The sequence below is a fragment of the Fundulus heteroclitus genome, chromosome 7 (assembly GCF_011125445.2).
Source record: "Fundulus heteroclitus isolate FHET01 chromosome 7, MU-UCD_Fhet_4.1, whole genome shotgun sequence".
Taxonomy (NCBI): Eukaryota; Metazoa; Chordata; class Actinopteri; order Cyprinodontiformes; family Fundulidae; genus Fundulus; species Fundulus heteroclitus.
In genome coordinates, this window is record NC_046367.1 from 28,507,177 (window position 1) to 28,529,244 (window position 22,068).

Here is a 22,068-nt window from a genome sequence, read left to right on the forward strand (position 1 = left end):
ATAGTGCTCTGCTTGATTTATGAATGTAAAGTTTTATTATGATTCTTGCGGGGATTATCTCAAATGATATGGACACTACAATGGGAAAGTAGGAGAGGAAAGGAAGAAGAAGAAGAAAAAAAGAAAAGGTGAAAGAAATAGGAGATAAAAGGAAGAGAATGATAAAACAATTATTGAAAAAAACATGTACTTCGTTTAATTGAAAAGCTGCAGTTCCTATATTGTCCACGAGGGGCGCTGTGTCTTAATCAGCAGATGGTAGCACTGAGCTTCAGATGTGGAAAATTTATTTTAAATAATTTCTTAATTTTTATCTGTTTGATGTATTTTGTCATGCAGGACAGTGTTTTTAAGTTAAAAAAATGTGAATAAATGTTTTTCAACATTGTACAATCACTGTGATCAGTTCTTATGCATAATGCACAAGTAAATGTTTAACTGAGTAAAAGTATTGTTGAAATTGCACATACTTTTCTTAAAAACGCTGAGGTTATTCATAATATACTGTGTAAAGGCAAAATTCATTTAATATAAAAATCAACAACAAGTCCACTTTTATTAGTTCTATTTATTCTTGCAATGAGTTTACTCGTGTGGCCCTCTTGAGATCAGATTAAGCTGTATGCGGCCCCTAGACCAAAATGAGTTTGACACCCCTGGTATAGACCATACAGCAAGCCAAAAATAGCTGCTGTCCCACGGTGATGGTAAACTGCAACACACACACTGCCACCTCCCCAAGGGCTACAGCTGTTCCTTTTTAAATGCTAGTCTGCATGTGGGAACAATTGTCGAGCGTTCAGTGAAGTACATGGGTAACCCACCTGTCTCCTCTGCCCTTGGTGATGTCGACCAGCTTCTTGATGCCGCCCGTGTCGGCCAAGGCCTTCGCGTTTTCCATGTTTTTGCTGGTGACCTCATGCAGCGTGCAACAGATGGCGGCCACGGTCTCATCTGACAGCAGGGTGGTGTTCCCCCCGGGGAGGCGGTTTACCAGGTCTCTCATTGCGTACTTCCCTGCAGGGGAGAGAGGCGAGACCTAGCTTATAACGCGATGACATAATGTACTGCAGGTGTGCTGCAGAAGCTCAGGCAAGGACGGAAATGAGGGAGCGACGCATCACGCCGCATTTTGATTCATTTTTTTTGTTTTTTTTTCACCATGTCGTGTAATGCGGCGTAATACAATGTAAATATGTTCCATGCTTATCTCAACAGCATGTAATGGCATCTATATGAAGAATAATCCATTCAATCTGCTGCGGTCTGCAGCGTGGTAGGCAGTTTTCCTAAATGATGCTGTGAGGGCGTTTCAGTGTGAAGGAGGATTGCCTCCCTTATCTGTCCTTCAGTGCTGCAGCCCAGCTGAAGAGGCTCAATACTTGCTGCACTAAGTCGAAACAAACGCCTCAAAAAGGCATATTTAACCATCAATAAAATCTCATTAACCCTTCAGACACAACTCCTGCTACTGAATAAACATCCATTTATTTCGCAGACTGAAAAACTGTTTTGTGAAGCACAGCATCGTACAGGATTACTCTACAGCTTTAGCTCATCATATTAGGCTGTCAACTACTTCTCTTTTTTTATGCTTTTTTTTTTTTTTTGCTGTGATAGTATGATCACAGAAAAGTCCCTCTGATAGAATGACTAAACGATATGCCTACAATCTGAAAAATGTCCATCAATGTTTACTTGAATGTCCCGTTAAAAGCCTTGACATGTCACAACCCAGCTTCTGGGTGGACATTTTATAAAAGTTTGGACTGATCTGATGACAGAAGACATCGAATCGTCTAGTGGTTCTTTGATCAGTTTTGAAGTGCGCTGGGAGGCACTCTATTTAGTTTCAAAAAGAGACGCATCAAGAAATCCTTTGTTTACCGGCGACGGCCGAGTTACAGCTTTACAGGCCCTGGCCGGTACCAGCCGGTGACTCAAACATCCAAACTTCTCTCTTTTATTAACCGCACCATACTTGGCGCTGCACTTGGCAGGGGTTACAATAGCGCTCTTCAGTGCCGTCTGAAATGTAGCTAGTTTCATGATCAAGGAGGTGTTTAAATATGAATTCAGAGGGAATTACAGCGCTGTAAGGAGCTATTTAAAAGGAAATTTATTTTCTACAACATGATAAGACACATTTGTGCTTCATTAAGGCAGTAAGAGAGAGCTAAACCTTTAGTAAATAACAGGAAGGCAGGGAGTGTTATTACAAAGTTCCTGTGTTTTATCCTTTTGAGCCGTCAGCTTCTCTGTTGTGGAACATGCAGGATGTGGAAATCTTGGTAGGCTTTGGGAAATGTCATTGTTGATTTTAATGTTTACACTTTTTTAGGGAATACAGGTGGCGATTACTGCTTTGGTGATGCCAGTCAAACTAAATGCGACTTCTCGTCTCTTTTCCTAAAACAACATCTAATTAATGAGTGATCAAAACCGGAACGCTTGAAAAAAAAAAAAAAAAACACGTTGAATGCTACTCTAACGTGTTATTATACAATAGTTGTTAAAGATAAATTGGAAACACCTTAAATTGCTATTGGCAGCACCATAACGATGTAAAAGAAGGCTCAGTGTCTGTTTGCTTGGATGCTCACTATTCCTCAGCAAACAGACCCCCTGGCTCTCGTGGCTAAACGACTCCACCTTCTGAATCATCTGACTTTAAATCTGCTTTCCAGTAGGTTTTTATTAGTTAATGTCATCTGCAACAAAACTCTACTCTAGTTTATGATTTCTCTTTAAGCTGAGCATGACAGATGAAATCATTATAATGATCCTAATTTTGAAAGGCCAGATAATTAAAATCATTATTGGTTCAAACCTGGCACTGACGTCCGTCTCGCCTTGCATAAACCTGCACAGGACTTCTTTGATTTTCCAGCTAAGTGTTTGTAGTTTTTTTCCTTTGGAGAAGCTGCCATCTGTAGTTAATCACGATCACTTAACAAGAACAAAACAGTCCTTGGCAACCGAGAGAACTGCTTTTGGATTATATCTACAATGGATATAAGATGAATCGTTTGTGCATGAAGTCTAGGCAAAAACATCCACGTCATGGCCTCAGACCACCTGGTACAACATGAGCTACATTACATTATGAAGCTGAAAAACTTCTCATTAAGAGTGTGTGTGTGTCATTTCCTCAGCCCGAGATGTATTTCAAACACAAAAGTGGGACTCCTGACCTATAAGCTCCTTGTTCCTGATGTCCAGGGCCATGTTTCTTAGAGCCGTGGCGACTGAACACACCACCCTGTCGTTGTCCATCCGCAGCAGTTCCACCAAGATGGGAAGGCCTTTCTCTTTACGAACCGCTGCACGGATGTATGCCGCAAACTGAATGCAGAAACAGAGATTAAAACTTCATTAGGGTGTCCGCACCGCACAGGAATACTGATGGGCTTGAGATGTGCATGTTAACATTTGTGATTTCGAGCGTGAAACTGAAAACTAGTTTGACTGACGCAGAGGAGCTGAGCTGCTGAGTCTATTTATATCATACAATTGTTTCCAAGATATCACAGCTACAGTAGAAAAGCATGAGGAAATGTCTGCATTTACATTTACATTTGCACAGTACCTTCCAGTTGCCAGCTGACAGGTTCTGAAGGGAACCTGCTGAGCCTTCAAGAGTAGCCGGGTTGGAGCTCTCAGCGAGCAGCGTCAAATAAGGCTTGACCACCGAGGGGTGCCACAGCATCTCTGCCCCTTTAGGAGACTTGGAGAAGCCGGGGATGGGCCCCACACCGTCCCACTGAACACACAGGAGGTTACAAGTCAGACTGTGAAAGGGAGACGCTTTAGGAATATATCATAATAATTATCTTCGGTTATTAGATGTGCACAGGCCGCCAGATATCAGAATGTGAGCATTTTTATTTAATCAGGTCTGATCAACAGCTCAATTACAAAGACTTATTTTTTCCCCCATTAATAAAAAAAAAAATCTGCTGATGGTTAGGGACATTTATTTTGATGCATAAAAGGTATAATCTTGTAATTTATCATACTGATATGATAGAGCCTGCAGCATGTTCTTTTTACTTATGTGCCGAATGTGTATATATAGATCGATCTATCTATCTATCTATCTATCTATCTATCTATCTATCTATCTATCTATATCTATATATATCTATATCTATATATATCTATATCTATCTATATCTATATATATATATATATATATATATATATATATATATATATATATATATATATATTAGATGTGCACAGGCCGCCAGATATCAGAATGTGAGCATTTTTATTTAATCAGGTCTGATCAACAGGTCAATTACAAAGACTTGTAATTGACGTGCCGAATGTGTATATATATACACGATATATATATATATATATATATATATATATATATATATATATATATATATATATATATATATATAAAGTTCTTATGTGAAAAAACAACAACGAAAATGTCAGACATCAAAGAAACCTGGGCAATTGTATTGGTCAGGAAAAGCCTGATCGGTGCATCTAGAACTTGTGAAGCATAAACAAGCAGAACAGCCCAAATGCAAATGACTTCAGTGAAATCGCAACACTCACAGAGTCTTCCTGCAAGCTGTTTTTCTTCTTCTTTCTCTTCCTGCCCCAGCAGCTGGAGTCCACCTCTTTGCTGGGCGACTCTCTCCCCAGTAAGCCATCTGGTTCCTGGTTGCCCATCATTCTGGATGGCAACATCTCCATCTCCAGACGATAAGACAGGTTCCTTAGAGTGCAAACACAGTTCTCCACAATCTGCCAGGCACAAGGAAACACAAGTTTGAACTTTTGGCTTCTGTGTAAACCAGCATATAGAAAAAACTAATTAACAGTGCTTAGCCAGGATAAAGGGGACAGGATTTTATTCATTGTGTTACAATTAGGGGGTAAAAATACAAGTTTTAAACAAACAGAAAGTATATATAGTAGAACATTTAGGCCAAATAACGCTTTTGAACAGTACAGTTGGCATTTAATCAACAACTTCAGATGCAAAATAATAAAATCTTTCTTGAGATATAATGGTATGATAATTTAGCATTATGATTGATTATGAGTTGGACAATCATAATCAATTGGATTATCCATATTTTCCTGGTTTTGTTAACTGAACTATTAACGCCTAGGTGACTGCAGCTAAGACTGAGACCAGGAGCATTATTCGGTTTTCTGCCATTATAAAGAATATTATACACTTTACCTTTATTGGCACCTGGCTGATTAATTACAGCATCATTGACAAGTTAATTGTGTAATGTTTTGTTAATTTGCTAAAGGTGCCCTGACCAAGAAATAAGTGAAATTATACTGTACAATTTATGAGCACACGTTCCAGCAGGCTCCATTTAAATCCTTTTTTTGTTGGTTTAAAAGGTGACCTATGTGCTTCTTTTTAAACATTTAGGATATGGCTATGGGCTATACAAAACATGTTCATTAATTTTTTTTCCCACCAAATCATTCTCAGATAATGAGATTTCACCTCCCCAGGTACACATATTTTGAGCTCCTGTAAGAATGAGCTGTTTTTAGGCCCTTTGTCACATTTATGCAAATAAGCTGTAGCCAGCCACGACCTCCATGCTCAGTGTTTACACTTGTACCTCATACACATGAAAATGGCTGCAAACAGATGCACAATGGTACAACTGTACATCTTTGACATACATTACATCATCTAGTCAGATCCAGAAGATAAAGAAGTGAAGTCTCCTGCCCAACCAGCAAGGATGCAGCAACAATTTGTGAATGGTAAGTAGCCCAATCCTGCAGGGCTACTTTAGAGAGAGTTCCAGAGCTACATCGAAAGCGACATTTAGTGTTAAACTATCCAGTTAAATATTCTCAGCTGCCTACAAGCCTCTGTCTGTGAGCGTTATGTTTTTATAAAGTGTTAAGAGTGTAAGATACTTCTAGGAGGGAGTTTGGTCGTTTAAGGTCGGAAGAATCCGAGAAAAAAATTAAAGACAGTAATAGCACTAGCATCCTTATAGGATTTTCAATGCAAATTAGCATAAGCTAACTATTAGCTGTCTGTGTTTTTTTCAGCTGTAGTTAAGTGTACGGGAATTATATGCATACTTTTCGGCATGCATTAATGGCGATGTTAAGTTGTGTATGTGATTTATTCCAAAATTATAACTTCTACATTGAAGTTATAATTATAACTTCAATGTAGAAGTTATTGAAGTTATAATTATAACTTCAATGTAAGATGCAATATAAAAGTCAAGGCAGGGCTTGGATTGCGAGGCGAGGGGCAGTGCCTGCCGACTGTGATGTAATAATCGGGAGGTCTTTGAAACAGCTTGGTTCCCAGATACCATCAAAGCATTTACTTATTACCAAAAAACAGCTGGATGTTTTTTGAGCACTTGGAATATTTCTGGAAGTAAATTTTCACAATAGGTAACTTTTAAGTACCGTAACTTCTTTTCATAGTTTGGCGAATCATGCGACTTATATTCAGGTGCGACTTATATATCAAATTTAAATAGTAATTCATATTAACCAGTATGAACCAAGGAGTAAACATTACAATCTATGCCCACAAGAGGGGCCCGCTAGGCTTGTCAAAACCATCCTGCTTCAGTACCACTTAAAAATGATTTGAAACATTAACTTATAGACAACAAAGACAGAACGCATGTTTGTATGTTGTTTCTCTGTTTCAGTATGTCAGTATGCATTCACGCAGGGGTACAGCTCAAAGGGCCCAGACCGCGACAGAACCCTGTTATTGGGCTACCTGTGAAGCTAATAACAGCTAGAGCTAGCTTAAAGGTCTGTTGTCCGGGCGGGTTACAACTTCGCTGATACACGTGAGCTTTATGTAGCTCTGAAACATCCGTGTCATACTGTTAGCTTAGCACGTAGTTACCCTCACGGTCTAATTTAGGCGTAATTTTGATAACTTTTGGCGTAACGGGCCGTTACGTTGAAATGTGCTGGATAACACCTTGCTGGTTGGAGTTGCTACTTTACTCCATTCATCTTGAGATGACATGTTTCATGAATTGGTGCTATATAAATAAAATTGAATTGAATCTTTCCAGGTATGTTCCACGTTATTCAGCCTGTTGTGGATGCAGCTGTGTAATTTAATAAATTGGCTTACCAGATTTAATGTCAGTTTTTATTCTTGGATTGTGTGAAAAAAATGTTTAAATAAATGCGTATAGTTCAGTGCGACATATAGTCCGATGTGACTTATGTTTTTTTTTTCCTCTCTATGACGCATTTTTTAAATTATGCAATTTAATCTGAAAAATACAGTGAATCGACAAATTTTGCATTTTTTTCCAAGTATTTTTGTGGGACTAGTAGCCTTTTTACTTCTTCCCATCTGCTTTTTACAGTTAGCAGACTGGAAGTGGTTGGAAGGAAGGGGGAAGACATGGTTTAGGGTGTTATTACTGTTACAAGCAGTAGAAGTAATATTAGTTGTAGCAATGGCAGCAGCCAACACACATATAAAGTCTTCTAAATTACATGAGATCTGTTTTAAAAATACCTACTTGGTTTTGAGAATTTCCCCTAGTCTCAGTGATTAAAACATAGAACAAATCAACAGCTTGCAGATTTGCTAAATTTGTGCACGTTTTTCTTAAAACAGTGATAATTACAACAATACAAACCCAGACAACAAGTAGAGAGATTTGAGAGGTAATAATGATTGTTGTGATAAATCCCCATCTTCCTGCCTCCAGTCATCTGTCATTATGATGTTTCTAAATCCCCAGTGACCATTCGTCTTTTGCCCTTTCATTATTGTTATTATGTATGAATATCTACTGTGGTGGGACTCCATCCAATAGGCTGAAGTTATTACATTCCTGCCAAATATGAGTTCCTGACACTTGAAATGAATAGCCAACAAATACTGCGTTCCAAACAGACTTTTGAGATATTAATATGGCCCCACTGATATTGCAACGGCAATACTTTTGCTATGTATTATGCAGCTGTAGTTTCAACTGGTGTATATTAAATAAAAAAAACAACAAGAAAACATGGCTAACAGCAGCTCCTTGCTACAGCTTTTACAAGTGACACTTAACAGAGTTAATTAATTGGACCTTTTTATCCTTCATCATATGATGTCACACTTGTAATATTATTTTTAGAGTTCCGTTTGAAAGATTATCTATAATGCATTGATCTAAAATCCATTTTCACTGGGTTTTTTACCTTCCTTAGCTTTGCAGAATGTGAGGAAACATTATCTGTTTGACAAAGTATCATTCCCAAAGGGAGAAACAATTTCCACATTTCAAATGATCCGCTTAATTTTCTTAACGCAAGGATTCATGCGTAGGAAATGTACTTTCTTTTCTGCTGCCGCCATTAAATAAATGTTAATTTACTGTATGATTAACATCTGATGCTTAAGGTTCACTGCGATGCTCACACTGGCGGTGCTTTGGGTGACAAAGCACATGACACAGTTTCAGCTAACTGCTCTGAGGGTCATTTAGACGCAGCCACTAAAATGATTCAAAGAGGATAAGTATGGTATTTTCTCCAGAGCTTCTTATCGACTGGCTGCATATTCTCCTCCAGGCCTAATAGTGTGCGTCTGCGTGTGTGCGTGTGTGTGTGTGCGCACTGGTGGGCGGCAGGCTTTGTGTGGGGTACCTTGCTGTCAAAGTCAGAAGTGTTTACACAGGCTTTGATGACGTAGAGCAGTGAGTCAACCAGGCCATCACAAGTACGCATCTGCTTTCTGGCCTCCTCGCCGGCTGAACTCAGGTTCCTTTTAAAAAAAACATGAACACACGACCACACACACACACACACATTAGGCATTCAATTTGGGGCGTTGCTCAGTAAACAAACACGCGAAATGATAGCTGTGTGTGTCTCCCACTTGAAATGGTAATGTGGGCTTTGTCGTTCCCAGACACCATCTTTAATGTATGAGGTGTGTCTGTATGGCCTGACTCAAGTTATTATGGTCCTTTGCTCAGTAAATAAAGGACTTTAAACCACACCGCTGCATGTTCCCATGATGCACAAACATGCACATAGTTCCACTAGGTAAAGCTTAAAGCAAAAAGTGCAGGACAAAGAGGGAACCTTTTATAATCTTGAACTGTAAAAGTCTTTGGGGGTTCCTACAGTTTTCCTGTAAAAATCCAGACCTTTTCTGATTCAGGTCTCCAGAGCTCTCAGTCAGGTATGTTGTTTTTGACAAAAATATTAAAGTTCATGAGGAGCTTATGGGAGATATTGAATAAACCTGGTTAAAACATAATAACAGAACAGAAGACAGGACTAAATGGAAGAGGAGAGGACACAACACTAGAGTAAGGAAGAATATAGAAAGAAAGGACACAAGTAAAGACAAAATGACGGAAGGTAGAACAAAAGAATGGAAGAAGAGAAGCATTGAAGTAAAGATGAACCTCAAAATAAGGATATCAGGAAGGAAGGAAGGACAAAAGGAGAGAAGACAGAAAGTAAGGCTGGACAGAAAGACAGGAAGGGATAGAAGGAAAGAAGATAGTACACAACAAATGAAGGACACATAAGAAAATATAGAATGGAAAAAAAGGACAGTAGAAAGAACATAAGGACACCAAAAACACTAAAATAAATGATTAGTTAAGAAACAGGAAATACATAAGGAGGGAAAAGGTAAGGATAGAGGAAGGAGGGAGGCTTGATCACAAGGAAAGAAGGGAGGAAGGAAAGCCAGAAGGAATGACACAAAGAAGAGAAAAGGAATAAAAGAAGGAAGGAAAAATTAAAAAAGGAAATTACACAATAAAGGAAGTATAGAAAGAAGGACAATGTTTAGACAACGGAACATGGAATAAATAGAAATACAAATATTTTTCTATAGCCTTAATTCTGTTTTTGCATACTTATTCAGGCCTGGAAAATACTGAAATCAATTTCCAAGCCTTTCTGGACTATTTAAGATGGGATAAAGCGGTAATCTCTTTCAAAGGAAGTAAGGGAGACACATTTTTTTTTTACCTTTATCTACAACAGATATTGGATGTATTAGCACCAAATTCCCACAGAGGGGCGCTAGTGCCCAGCCTGATCATCAGGTGGTTTACCTAAGGCAGCCTGTAGTGTTCCTCAGCACTGAGGAGGAGTGAAACTTCAGTTTGTGGTCATCGTCGAAGGTCGAGCTGCTCCATCCGGAGTGAGGGATAATCACAGTGTTGGTCAGAGTGGATAAGGCGTCTCGGATGATTGTCATCTTGACAGCGTCGCACGACGAAAGGTTCCACAGAACCCCTGTGGAGGCAAAGGAAAAAGGAGGCAAAGCTCCTTTTTAGTCTGCTTTCATCTGCAGTTAGAAGAACCCATAAGAGAAAGAGAAATAAAAACAACCTGCAATGGTCTCAGCATGGGTCCAAGAATAAATGCAAACAAACAAGCGGGATTTCAGACAGAGAGCCTCAGGTGAAACACTTCTTTTAGAATGAAACCACAGCTTTAGCATCAATGCATCAAATTCCATCTTCAGAGGATATCCTCAAGGTACAGATTATTACTTGGATTGCAAAAAAAAAAAAAGAAAAAAAATAAGAAAGGGAGGAGACAAGTATCCTTATGGCTCAGGCGTTTCAATGAAATATAAACAGCGGAAAGTCTTCTATCATATTACTCTATTCAAAAATACTCATGGTAACCGCTGATAATCGTGCGCAGTCCTGACAGCCTTTGATGCTGCATCTGTGGAGGATTAGCCAGCATGTAGCATGTTCTCCTAATTAGGTGGCTCTTGCTGCAAGGCTTATACTAAGGCACCAGCCGCCTTCTGCAGGGTATCTGTAACCTTGCAGAAGGCTAATGCTGCACAAGCTTGAGTGCACTGCAAAGTCTCGGGAGTAAATGCGGAGGTACATCTCATAAATGCTGCCATGACAAAACTGAAAGGGACACGTAAGGCATGCATGTGTGCAACCAGATAAAGCCTGATCTGCTGCTGTTTGTACACAACACTCTCCTCGGTTTGCTAGCTAGAAAACAGTGCATGGATCCATGAAATCACCTGTGATTTCTTGGACAGGGAATCTTTTATCAATTGGCATAATAAACTGAATTTGACAGCATGCTGTTATGACTAGAATACAATTTTAATGTATGTAAATTCTGTGCAAACTTGTGAATAATTTCAATAAATTATTTTGGTACATACATTGAATCTATTTGTTTTGTAGAATGGTTTGAGAGGACAATTGCTCTGAATTGGTGAAATATAAATAAAATAAACTACATCGAACTGGCTCAAAGACAAGTCCGTGTTTAGGTCTGTATTTCCATATTTATGTAAAACAGAAGGATTTTTTGTGTACATTTAAATAAAAACAAACTTCTGCAGCTTCTCTCCAAATCTCACTCTTTATTTTCTCTCAGCATGTTATTTTCTAGCTCTAGTTGAAGAAATGGAAATGACAAAGTCTATAACGGATCCCTGGAGCCCAATTCTGACAGTGCTGGGGAAAAAGCTTTAGAGATAGGCAGTGAAAATATGCTCTCCTGTAATGTGTAGGGTTGAGTTTATGTTTAACTATATTACTGTACATAAATCAATCAGTTTCCCATTATAGATTTGATATTAATGAAACTAAAGTCTACCTTCAAATATGTACTAATTATTATTAAAAGAAACCAGCAACAGACACATTTACAACCACTAAAACAATAAGAAATTAAATGTTTCCATTATTTTCTGAGCTTATTAAAGCCTAAGTTTTATCAAAGGTTATCGATCTCTCACAAATTAAAAGATTTGTGCCCGTATTGACTAAAAGTAGCTCTTACTGATGTCATTTTAGGTAAAATCTTAGAATTTCCCAAATTCTAAGATTTGTACCAGCAAGATAAAAGTTATTCACAAAGCATCCTAGATCTTGACCGAGCTCCTAAACTAAAAAAACGTTAGGAGTAGTGAGGAGGACTTTTAGCGAGCCTAAAAGTGTCTTAAGCAGGGAAGATGGTGGAGACGGAGAGAGCTGATTGGCTGATCCTCCACCTGGAAAGTGGAGGAAATGAGCACATAAACGTCTTTAACAATCATACAATTATAATATGTGGATAAAATAAACGTTATCATCCCCATAGACGAAACTAATTAATTTCAGTGGCCCGACGGGTTAAAGGTGCAGCTCTAGTAACGTAATTATATTCAGGATAAACAAATAATAGGAAAAATATTGAATAATCATGAATGAAAAGTGGGGAAATGTACAAAGAATATAGTACAGATGAATTTTTGTATTATTTTAGAAATGCTGTCAATAATAACCCTTTTAGAATAAATGGAAAATGTTGCAGAAAAATAAATACAACAAATTCACACTCTAGACAAGATTAAAAAGGTGAGAAAGTATTTTCTGTATTGCATGATAATGTCAGTAGCCTAAATGGTCGTCTGCTTGTGTGATGTCTTCTCCTCTCTGGCTTTTGATTGCTGCACAAAGAGCTTCTCACGTTCCAGGCTGCTGCGTAAAAACACCAAGACGCGCAGAGAAACAGGCACATTGATCTGCGGCAGTGCGCTTCAAAGTCCACCTACTTGCGCCGTGATCCCGACACCGATTTACCTTTAAATACTATTCTATTCTCCTCTCAGAGCTGTGTGGACAGAGGCGCTGCTCCTCCCATTTTTTCCTACCTTTTCCATTTTACGTTGGTTGTTTTACCAAATATGACCACTTTATTCAAGCAGGCAGTCCCAGTAAAGTTAAAAACAAATAGATGATGTAGTAAAATGACCAGTATGGTGACTAAACATAAACATTCACAACCAATCACAGCTTTTAGAGGACAGCGTTCCCTCCTACGGGGTCAACCACACCTCCTCACAAAGGTTTAAATTTATGTCCTCTTCTTACTCAGATTCGCGCTCAGCAGCTATCTGAATCTCTCTTAAGTTAGGACTCCCAGGTAAGAATTTTTAGGCTAATATAGGAGTTCTTTGAGAGGACTCTGAGAACCTTTGTGAATACGAGCGGGACTTTACGGCTTAGTTGTAATACCTAATGCTATTCAGAGAGGGTGGAAAGGGAGGAGTAGGAATTCAAAGTTTCTGTACCACCTTTTCTCCCATGAGAACCAGGCTGTTTGCTTTCTCAGAACATGCGTTTCGGCTTCAAGGCTCAGCCACCTCGGTCTCTTAGCTGGAAGGAGAGTCAGCTTCATGCTCCAAATAAAAACACTGCAACCGAATCTCGAGATGGTGATTAGTCTGTGGTCGGACAGTTGGAGGGAAATTCTAGCTTGTTCTGGTTCTTTTCTCGTCTCTCCTATTGCGTGAGTCTCAGAGCTCCTCCAAGAGAAGGAGGTGTCACAAAGTCCTGATCAACCAATAAGAGGAAGACTTTCAATGATAAAGAATAAAGATAGACAGACACGGGCTCAGGTTGCACATAGGTAACATAAAACACAGACACAACCAGACATAATATTTTTACATCTCGTTTTATTTTTATATAAATGAATCAGGTGATTGCACTGATCAACACGCTTCCTGAGAAGCTTAAAGCGTGCAAATAGTCTTTAGGGTCTGGAGGGAGTCGTTTCCGACTTTGGGAAACATATGGCCCATGTAAAGCAAAACATCCATTAAGGAATATAGATTATACTATTTTTGCACTCCTGGGACGGGTATGCTTTTACATTCAAGGTTTCAAACTTAGTCATTCTATTGAATAAAGAGACAATTCCCATTTAGATTTTTATGCATCAATCGACAGCTAAATGTTAACTAAACCTGAGTTTTTAAATGAGCGAAATAAGGTCATTTATATGAGAATGACTGTATTGATAAATGGTCAGGCAAGACTCTTTTTGAGCATAACGCTTGAGGCCATGAAGCACTACAAAAATAAGCGCCTGCTATGGATCAATCTAAGACACTTGGATAAAACCAGTTACTATGAGTTAGAGGCTAGGCATGGTGTGTTCTGTACCCTAGTAATAAAAGTAATTTAATCAACACTTTCCATTATCATTGTTCTTAAATAATTCAAAATTTGCTGAAATCCTCACAAAATGTCCCTATTTTGTCAAACTATTATAATAAAAGCAGGGATAATGTCTATGTGAGTCTTAAATATGCGGCATGGGCACCTTACTGAAGCCTGCCAGCAGTGGAAGTGGTTCTGCATACCAAAAGCAGAGCATAAGGTGGTTATATTCACTGCTTGAGAAAGCGATACCTGCTCTTATGACATTCCTGCACTTATTCGAGCACGTTCAGGTCTGTATTTTTGATTTTCCAACCACACACAAAAAGGAGCATCTTCAAAGAGCAGCTTTAACCCAGGAAAAAAATAAAAATCTCTCATTCCTGCTGACCAATGTCTATCCTTTAGCTTCACAATCCACTCAATCCACAGCCCCCCCCTCGAGCACATTCCTCTGGTCCACACCCACTCTAACGGCAATTTGTAGAAATGAATGTTCTCTGCAGGGTATCAGATTGGTCCTGCGGAGACTAGATGCTGGAGAAATCAACTGCGGGAATTACTGAGGTGTGACTGACAGCACTGTCAGTGGAGCAACACCAGGAGCAATACTCATAAGTCATATTTGACAGTCAGATAGACGTAACCTGTGTCCATCCGTTTCTCTGTGTGTGCACATAAACACCAGCCTGATACTCGTTTTTCCAGTATCAGGCTGTTGCTGCTTCCTTGTGTCATTGCTTGACTTTATAAACAGTGACCCAAAAACAACGTAATAGCAGCTGGTTCATTAATTTATTAAAAAGGGAGCACGGAAAGGAATCGGAGTGCTTTAGTGGGGAAATGGAGAAAAGTGTTAGGACGCTGTCAATAAGACACTGAACAAAGATTTCTTTTGAGATTAGAGAGGGAAATCTGTAACGGGTTGTGAGGTTTTACTGCGATATAGACAGATTAAGGGTTTTAAATTTAACCAGTTGGTTGCAATGGACTGAATTTGTATGACAGTTTTTTTTAAGTAAACTCCAAGCAGCTGGACGAGCTGGTTAAAAAGGCCAGTTTGGAGCCGGGCATGAGGCCGGACCATTTAGGGTCTGTGGTAGAGAGAAGTATACTGAACTAACTGGATCTTAGACACCCTCTCAACAGCCTGTGCTGTTATATACTGAATACTGAAAGTACGGGTTGTTGTTTTTATGTGTTTTTATGTTGAGATACTTGAACAATGGGTTTCCCCCTCAGGTATGAATAAAGTTTCATTCTATCCTATTCTTTCTGATAAGACATACAGCAGATAATCACCAATGTGCTGGAAAATTTCTGAGTCAAAGACATAAGATTGTTAGGTTCAGTCCTCAGTGTAGGTGTCAGAAATCTTGTGCTTTTTTCTTAACTCTGGCTACAATGTCCAAAGCACATGATAGGATGCAAGTACACAACACTACACTAGTTGAAAGAAACTATCGTGAAAGAAATGGTCTTTTGCAGATCTGAGGACGATCGTCTTCACTTCCGCATCTCTCTTGACTGGCAACCTGCGCAGCACTCTCCGAAGAGGAGGAGGGAACGGTCTGTTTAGTGCGTTGTTCCGATTTTAAACACTAGGTGTCATTATTACTTATTGCTCCTTTAAAATACTTAAAATAGCTACCGTCTAGTTCTCTTCCCTCACCTTCCACATAGAGAAGTGTTGCTGTCAGAATAACCGGCTAGGGCTTGTGTGCGGGGTGTTCATAAACTGGGAAAAAGATGGGATTTTTAAGTTTCCCAAAAGCCAGTCAAGTCGAGGTGGTCAAAGGTTAAAAAAAAAAAAAAAAAAAAAAAAAAAAAAACCTAGCAGATGGCCATTAAAATACTTGACGTGAGGAGAGTTACATATTAAACACTCCTTCAAATATCCACCCCTTTAACTTTTAATTTGCCAAACTTTTTATCTCAGAATCAGCTAGTTAGTCTAAGCAAAACCAGTGCTTCCTGCTAGTTCCCACAACAACAGCATGAAACCACCGCTATGATCAAGCAGGTCCTGCAATGTCTACTTGTCAAAGGAAAGCACTGTTTCAGAGCTGAGCTGCCTTTGTTCAATCTGAGTGAATCACCCAGGAGAAACGCCGACTGCTTCACAAGGACACTTTTTTAATGGCGATGAGGTGTCGCCGACATGTGAAAGTGGATTTATTGATTGAGTGATTTGGGTGTCATTATGAGTTTCTAACCAACCATTGCCCACTGGGCTGACTGTGTGTTTGAATCTGCTTTACTTATCGGGAGCTACAGTTTAATTCATGCAAGAAATCCATGTCTACTAGATTTGTAATCTAGCCCCATGTCTTTTGTTGGGATTTATTGCTTTAGTCTTGCAGGGATGGAAATCCATGTAGCTACCTACAACAAAACGCAGCTACATTTTTTCACTTTTGATCATTTAAATTCCCCAGACACAAAGCTTCTGTGCAAGATAAAGTACATCTTGGTAACAACAATTATCTTTATGCAAAATGTAAGTGACCTTGACTGATTCCAAAAAATAAACTTGCAACTGCTCCTTTAAGACAATCTTTGTCTCTGCATAAAATATCAGCAGGTCAGACACTGGCTGGTGCAGCTTTAACGGGGCCACTCTTTAGGTCAGCCTGTAATGGTACAGATAACCTAAAAACTGCCCAGTTTATTAACCTTTTAAATTCACGGAGCAGAACTTGAAAAATGTCAAAGCTTCATTGACTGAACCGTGCAGCCATCTTGTTGTGTACTTTTAAGGTCAGAAGGTGCTTCTCAGCTGAACTTGGAGAATCCAGGGCTTTGCAAAACTATTGATAACCTTTTGAGCTCTTCCCCACTTTGTTACATTACAACCCCAGAATTTAATGTACTCTATCAGACTTGTATGTGACAGGCCAACACTAAGAAGTCCATAGTTTTCAAGTGAAATAAAAACAACCCATGGTTTTAGAAACAATGTATAAAAATTTATAAAATCTGAAAAGTGCGGCAATGATTGGTTTTCAGCCTTAATGCCATTCAACAAAACCTAGTATCTTCAGAAATCCTCTAATTGGGAAACTGGGGAAACCTTTCCATAATTTAATCTCAATATAAATCCAGCTGCTGTGTGAAGTCCTCAGAGGTTTGTTGGGAACGTTGTTAAGATTTGTAAGGTGAACAACCAGCATCATGACTACCAGGGACACATAACATCCTGGGGATCAAATTTGGGAGAGGTTTAAGCACGGTGAGTTTATAAAAGAAATTTACGCCCATCAATAGAAGGAGAGGTTTAATCAGAGAAGCAACTAGGAGGGTCATGGTAACTCTGCAGGAGCTGCAGAGACCCGCAGCTCAGGTGGGAGAATCTGTCTACAGGAAAGTTATTAATGAAGAAAACAACAAATCTGACCTTTAAAGGGAAGATCTATGAAGCTAAATATAGACTACTGGAGTAAGACTGTTGAAGGCAGCAAAAGACTTGAGAACGGGGATGAAGGTTCAGCTTTCATCAGGAAAACAACCCAAAACAGATGACTAGAGCTACAATGGATGGCTTTAGATCTAAGCCTATCCGTGTTAGAATGGCCCAGTCAAAATCCAGACCAAAATCCTGTTGAGTGGGCAAAAATGTTGGTCTCTAGATGTGCTGATAGAGATTTTCCTCCAGTGACGTGCAGCAGTAATTGTAGCAAAATTTGGTTATACAATGTATTGACACCCGGAGGCTGAGACCCATTGCACATCTTTCAGATGTGTATTGGTAAAAAAATAAATACATAGGGAAGCGTATCGTTTTCACTTCACATCACAGTTGTGTTGGTGTCTCACAAAAGGAAAACAAAACTGTTGGTCTTGCTGTACATTGTCAACTTTGCGGTAGTGTTTGTGATTGTACTAAAGCATGGTTAAGTATACAAAGTGAAATAAATCCAAGAAAAAAAGGCGATTTGGAATAATAAACAGAACCTGAGTGTGTGAGCTAAAGGCCAAATGGTGAGCTTGACCTTTGGATGCACAGAGCAGTAACCAACGCAGCAGGTAGAACTGGACATGAGACCGGACCACCGTATTGTTGCGAGTGAGGCATCTTCTCCTTTAGAAGATCTTTGCAGAAGAGCTCAGGGGCTGGCTGTTGCCAGCACACCTGCAATCAATCATCATCACCTGAGCTGCTGGTGTTTATAAGGAGCTGCCAGATAACCATTCAACGCCTGACGATTAACCTCCATGCGGTATTCATAAGCCTAGCATGGCTGACACATGGTTTCCTGTGCACCAGAACTGAACAACTCTTGTCTTCTTCATGCTCGCCCTTCTTCAAGGAATCCACCAGAACTTGACTGCCTGCTCTCCTCTGAATTGCCTGTATGCCTGCGTTTGGATCTCCAAAGCCTCCTGTCAGAGTTCACTTTAGCTGCATGGCACACCTAGCATCACACTCCCTCTCTGAGCCTCCAGAAGTCTGATTCCTCATAACTATTTCTAAAAGACTAAAACTAAATCATATCCTCCAGATATGCTGAGACCTGGAAACTCTCCCATCGTTCGCCCTGTGTAAACCTGAAAAAAAAAAAAGCCTTTAAACTCCATTCTGTCTGACTGATTCTGCATGTGGGTCAAATGAATCCCTCAGAACAGGACACATGCTGCCTAAGGTTTGCAGTAAGGGTGGCCTCCTCATGCTGCTAGCTTGAAGATGATACCTCAACCTACTGCTGAAGCCAGGATAAAGCCATTAAGATGCAACAGGTGCCTCAACAGCTCAGCCTCTTAACTACCTTTCAACCAAATATTTGCAGGAATGCAAACAAATCAAATTATACCTACTGGTCAGAGGCTCCTTTTTCAGTGTAAATATATAATAGACAAGCGAATGATCTCTGACTACCCCACTTCAAGCTACCGTGTGGGATCCTCTTGTCAACCTACCTCTTGCGGATTGCTCTCATTTGCTGTAATTAACCAAAGGTGATGCTCTGATGTGACTGCTGACCTTTTCAAACAGCCCCCCTAAACCAATTAGCCATTGCAGGCTTTCTGAAGAGTGGATGAAAGCAGAAAACTTTAACAGAGCTCCAATAACAGCTGCTCAGTCTGAGTTGGGAAAAAAGAGGTCCCTGCATAGTCTTTTTCGTGTTTGAATAAACGGCATAAGCAGAGTTGTTTTAGATTTTCCCCTTTAAACTTGTTCAATACATGCAAGTGGGAGCAGAGACAAATTATCCTCTAGTGCCCTTTTAAAAATGCGGAGTATTTTCTCCTTCAGTTTGTGTTAGGCAAAGTAAATACACACTTGATTGATAGAGGAAGGTGAAAACAATCTCCTCCCAGTTAATACAAAATTATTGTGCTCATACTCCAGCTGAATTGTTTTGCCCCTGGGGACTACTAGACTGTAACCTGAAACTGAGCAATAAAGAAGGCTGGAGTCCCAGCACAAACAGCTGACTCAGGCACCTGGAAGCCAAATGCGTTCGGCTTTCTCGTTTCACTATTGCTCCACCCTGATCCAACAGCGCATGGATTTATACCCCGATCTCAGGGCTTAAACACAAACAAACCAACCTGAGGAGCACGCAGCCCAGGGCGGGGAGGAGGGGATATGTGGAGACCGTTTTACGCAGGAGAATGACAAAAACCATCAGTCCTCTGGATATCACAGAACACGTGAGCAGCAAGTTAAGAGAAAACTTTAGAGAAAGTGAAAAACTATGCTAATATTAAACAGGGCAACACTGTTGGGTCTTTTTAGCTCTGTATTCAAAGTATCTTAATTACTGACAATGTTCTGAAGCAATATTGATATGCAGCACCAAACAGCCAGATTTTGGCATTTCCCCACTCTTCGTAGTCCAACTGCATCTTCAATCACGACAGTGGACTTTTTTTCTCCTTTTTGATTTGATTATTTCTGTAACGTAGCTAAACATCTGGTTAGATTACAAACCAAAAATTAAAAAGGAGTTTTGGTGGCTGAGTCATCTAATCTCTGATCAATAAATAGATAAGAGAAACTTAATATCTCAGACATTTATACAATATACATTTTTTGAGGGGTGGGGTGCAGAGAACAACTCTTTATATTATTCACATTATCTGAAAGGAGCTGATTTGGGTCAGCTGTATTTTAAAGGTATAGTGGACCATCTTTCGTCTTCAAGTTCTGGGTGTATCGCCTTATCTATTGGTTGTCCCATGTGCCGATCATTGTGACACGCTCACCTAACACCAGTGTGTGTGCTCGTTCCTTCCTGGTTTCCTCTTGCTGTGCATGCACACTACGAGTGTTTGTGTCCGGTTAGCTTCGGTTTCAGCCGTTCATTGTAGCTCAGCTGCTCTTAAGCTGGGCGTACACTGTACGAGTTTTTGCCCTTTTCGGGCTGATTCTTCAGTCGTGCGAGAATTTTCTGGATCGGGCCGACTTTCAGTTTGATCGCGCATCCTGCGTCGTGTAGTATACAGGGGGTAACGAGGGACGATTCGCCTCTCATGACCACCTCCCGATCAGGAATCGGACGGTCAAATGAAAATCAAACATGTTTGAAATTCAGTCGGCCCCAGTGAGTGATCATGAGCGCGTCCTGCTGTTGAAGCGGAGTTACGACCGTCTACGAGCCGATTTCCACCCGACCTCGCACACACGCAAACAAGGAAAATCTTTGTTTTCTCAAATGAAAACATAGGATCAGAGAGAAGCATGACGGTGGTACATGTGACATGGAGTCAAACTATGGAGGAGTAACTCGTAGAATTGCCAAGGCAGTGCGTTTTGGTCTAGTAAGCCTCATATTTAACACTGAGCATCGACACTTCTGCCTTTTTCTTCTTCTAATGTAGCGGGTAGACGAGTCCGAGTAGCGCCATCTCTCTACGGGGCTGAGTCCGACGTGTGGTTTTTGAACGCACTGTGTGAGCAGTCAGGTCGCCTCAGAGCGTCGGGCCATACAGTGTAAGAACAGATGTGGTGAGTGGTGAACTTTTAAACCCTGCGGTTTCATCGTACAGTTTGAGCTGTATACGAGTACCACGATTAAAATATCGTGCAGTGTATGCCCGGCATTACTGTATTCTTTGAAAACGGCTGGGAGTCGTGAGAAGCCCACTGTCTTACAAGTTTATGAGGAGAAGAGGAAGGCCTCGGAGAAAAGAAATGAGACCAGAGTGGATTTGGGAGATTTTTGTCATGCGATCCCCCAGAGGAGCAGGTAGGATGGTCTTGCTCATGAGCAGTTATTCAAAAAGGGACGTGGGTGTTTCTTACCTACATTTCTGGAAACATGGTCCACCAGACCGTCAATATGTGACGGGGTTTAGAGATGGACTGATCCGTTTCATTATCACTATCTTACCGATACTGAGTAAAAAACTTGCAGCACATTTAAATAATAAAAAATATACGCCGTAATCTCATGGACTTGCGGGGGAAGTGAGGACCTTGCCTTGACTTCCATTCATTTTCAATTCTTTCTATGGCCTCACCCTAACCTAAACCTATTTGACACCATAAATCCCTAGTCATAAATCCCAAAAAAAAGGTGCTCACTTTGCATCAAAGTCCCCACTTCACTAGTCATGCTAGTAAAGTGAGCAATAAAGAAGGCTGGAGTCCGAGCACAAACATCTTTCCAGTTTACTAGTCCAGTCATGCTGACCAACCTGTGACGAGCTCCCGCACTTCTGCATCGACGGTCTTTCTCAGTAGGCGGAGTAGAGCGGGGATCCCTCCGGCGTTCCTGACAGCGATCTTGTTGTCATCCATAGCTTTTCCATAAACAAGGTTCCTCAAAGCTCCACACGAGTTTCTCTGGACCTCGACGGTTTTATGGTCCAGCAGGTCCACCAGGTGTTTGATTCCTCCCAGTCGACACACCTTGGTGAACAGGAGCAAGAATTTCACACAGGAAATTATTTAACTGCATTTTTTTTTCTCATTTAGTTGTATTTGGGGGGGACAAAAATCATGAATTTATTCATGCGACAAGAGATTCAGCACCGATGAATTTATTCATACCAAACCCAAATTATCTGGAAAAGTAATGCTGGTTGGAATGAAAGCTTTAACCACAGGAGATTACGGGTGGGGGGAAAAACAGGCATTTCTTCTGTGCACATAAGGAAGTGAATAAAGTAT

General features: G+C 40.1%; 1 protein-coding gene across 9 annotated transcripts in view; it reads right to left on the reverse strand.

Annotated features, from left to right (window-relative positions):
• LOC105934177 (plakophilin-4) overlaps positions 1-22,068 on the reverse strand; it is a 117,723-nt gene that overhangs the window by 9,077 nt on the left and 86,578 nt on the right. For all 9 annotated transcript variants that reach the window (XM_036139417.1, XM_036139425.1, XM_036139419.1 and 6 more), the window contains 7 exons: positions 21,594-21,807; positions 10,086-10,269; positions 8,653-8,770; positions 4,579-4,770; positions 3,590-3,763; positions 3,195-3,345; positions 825-1,017 (listed from right to left, as the gene is read on the reverse strand). In XM_036139417.1, coding sequence (XP_035995310.1) covers positions 825-1,017; positions 3,195-3,345; positions 3,590-3,763; positions 4,579-4,770; positions 8,653-8,770; positions 10,086-10,269; positions 21,594-21,807 — 1,226 coding nt within the window. The remainder of the gene's footprint in view (positions 1-824; positions 1,018-3,194; positions 3,346-3,589; positions 3,764-4,578; positions 4,771-8,652; positions 8,771-10,085; positions 10,270-21,593; positions 21,808-22,068) is intronic.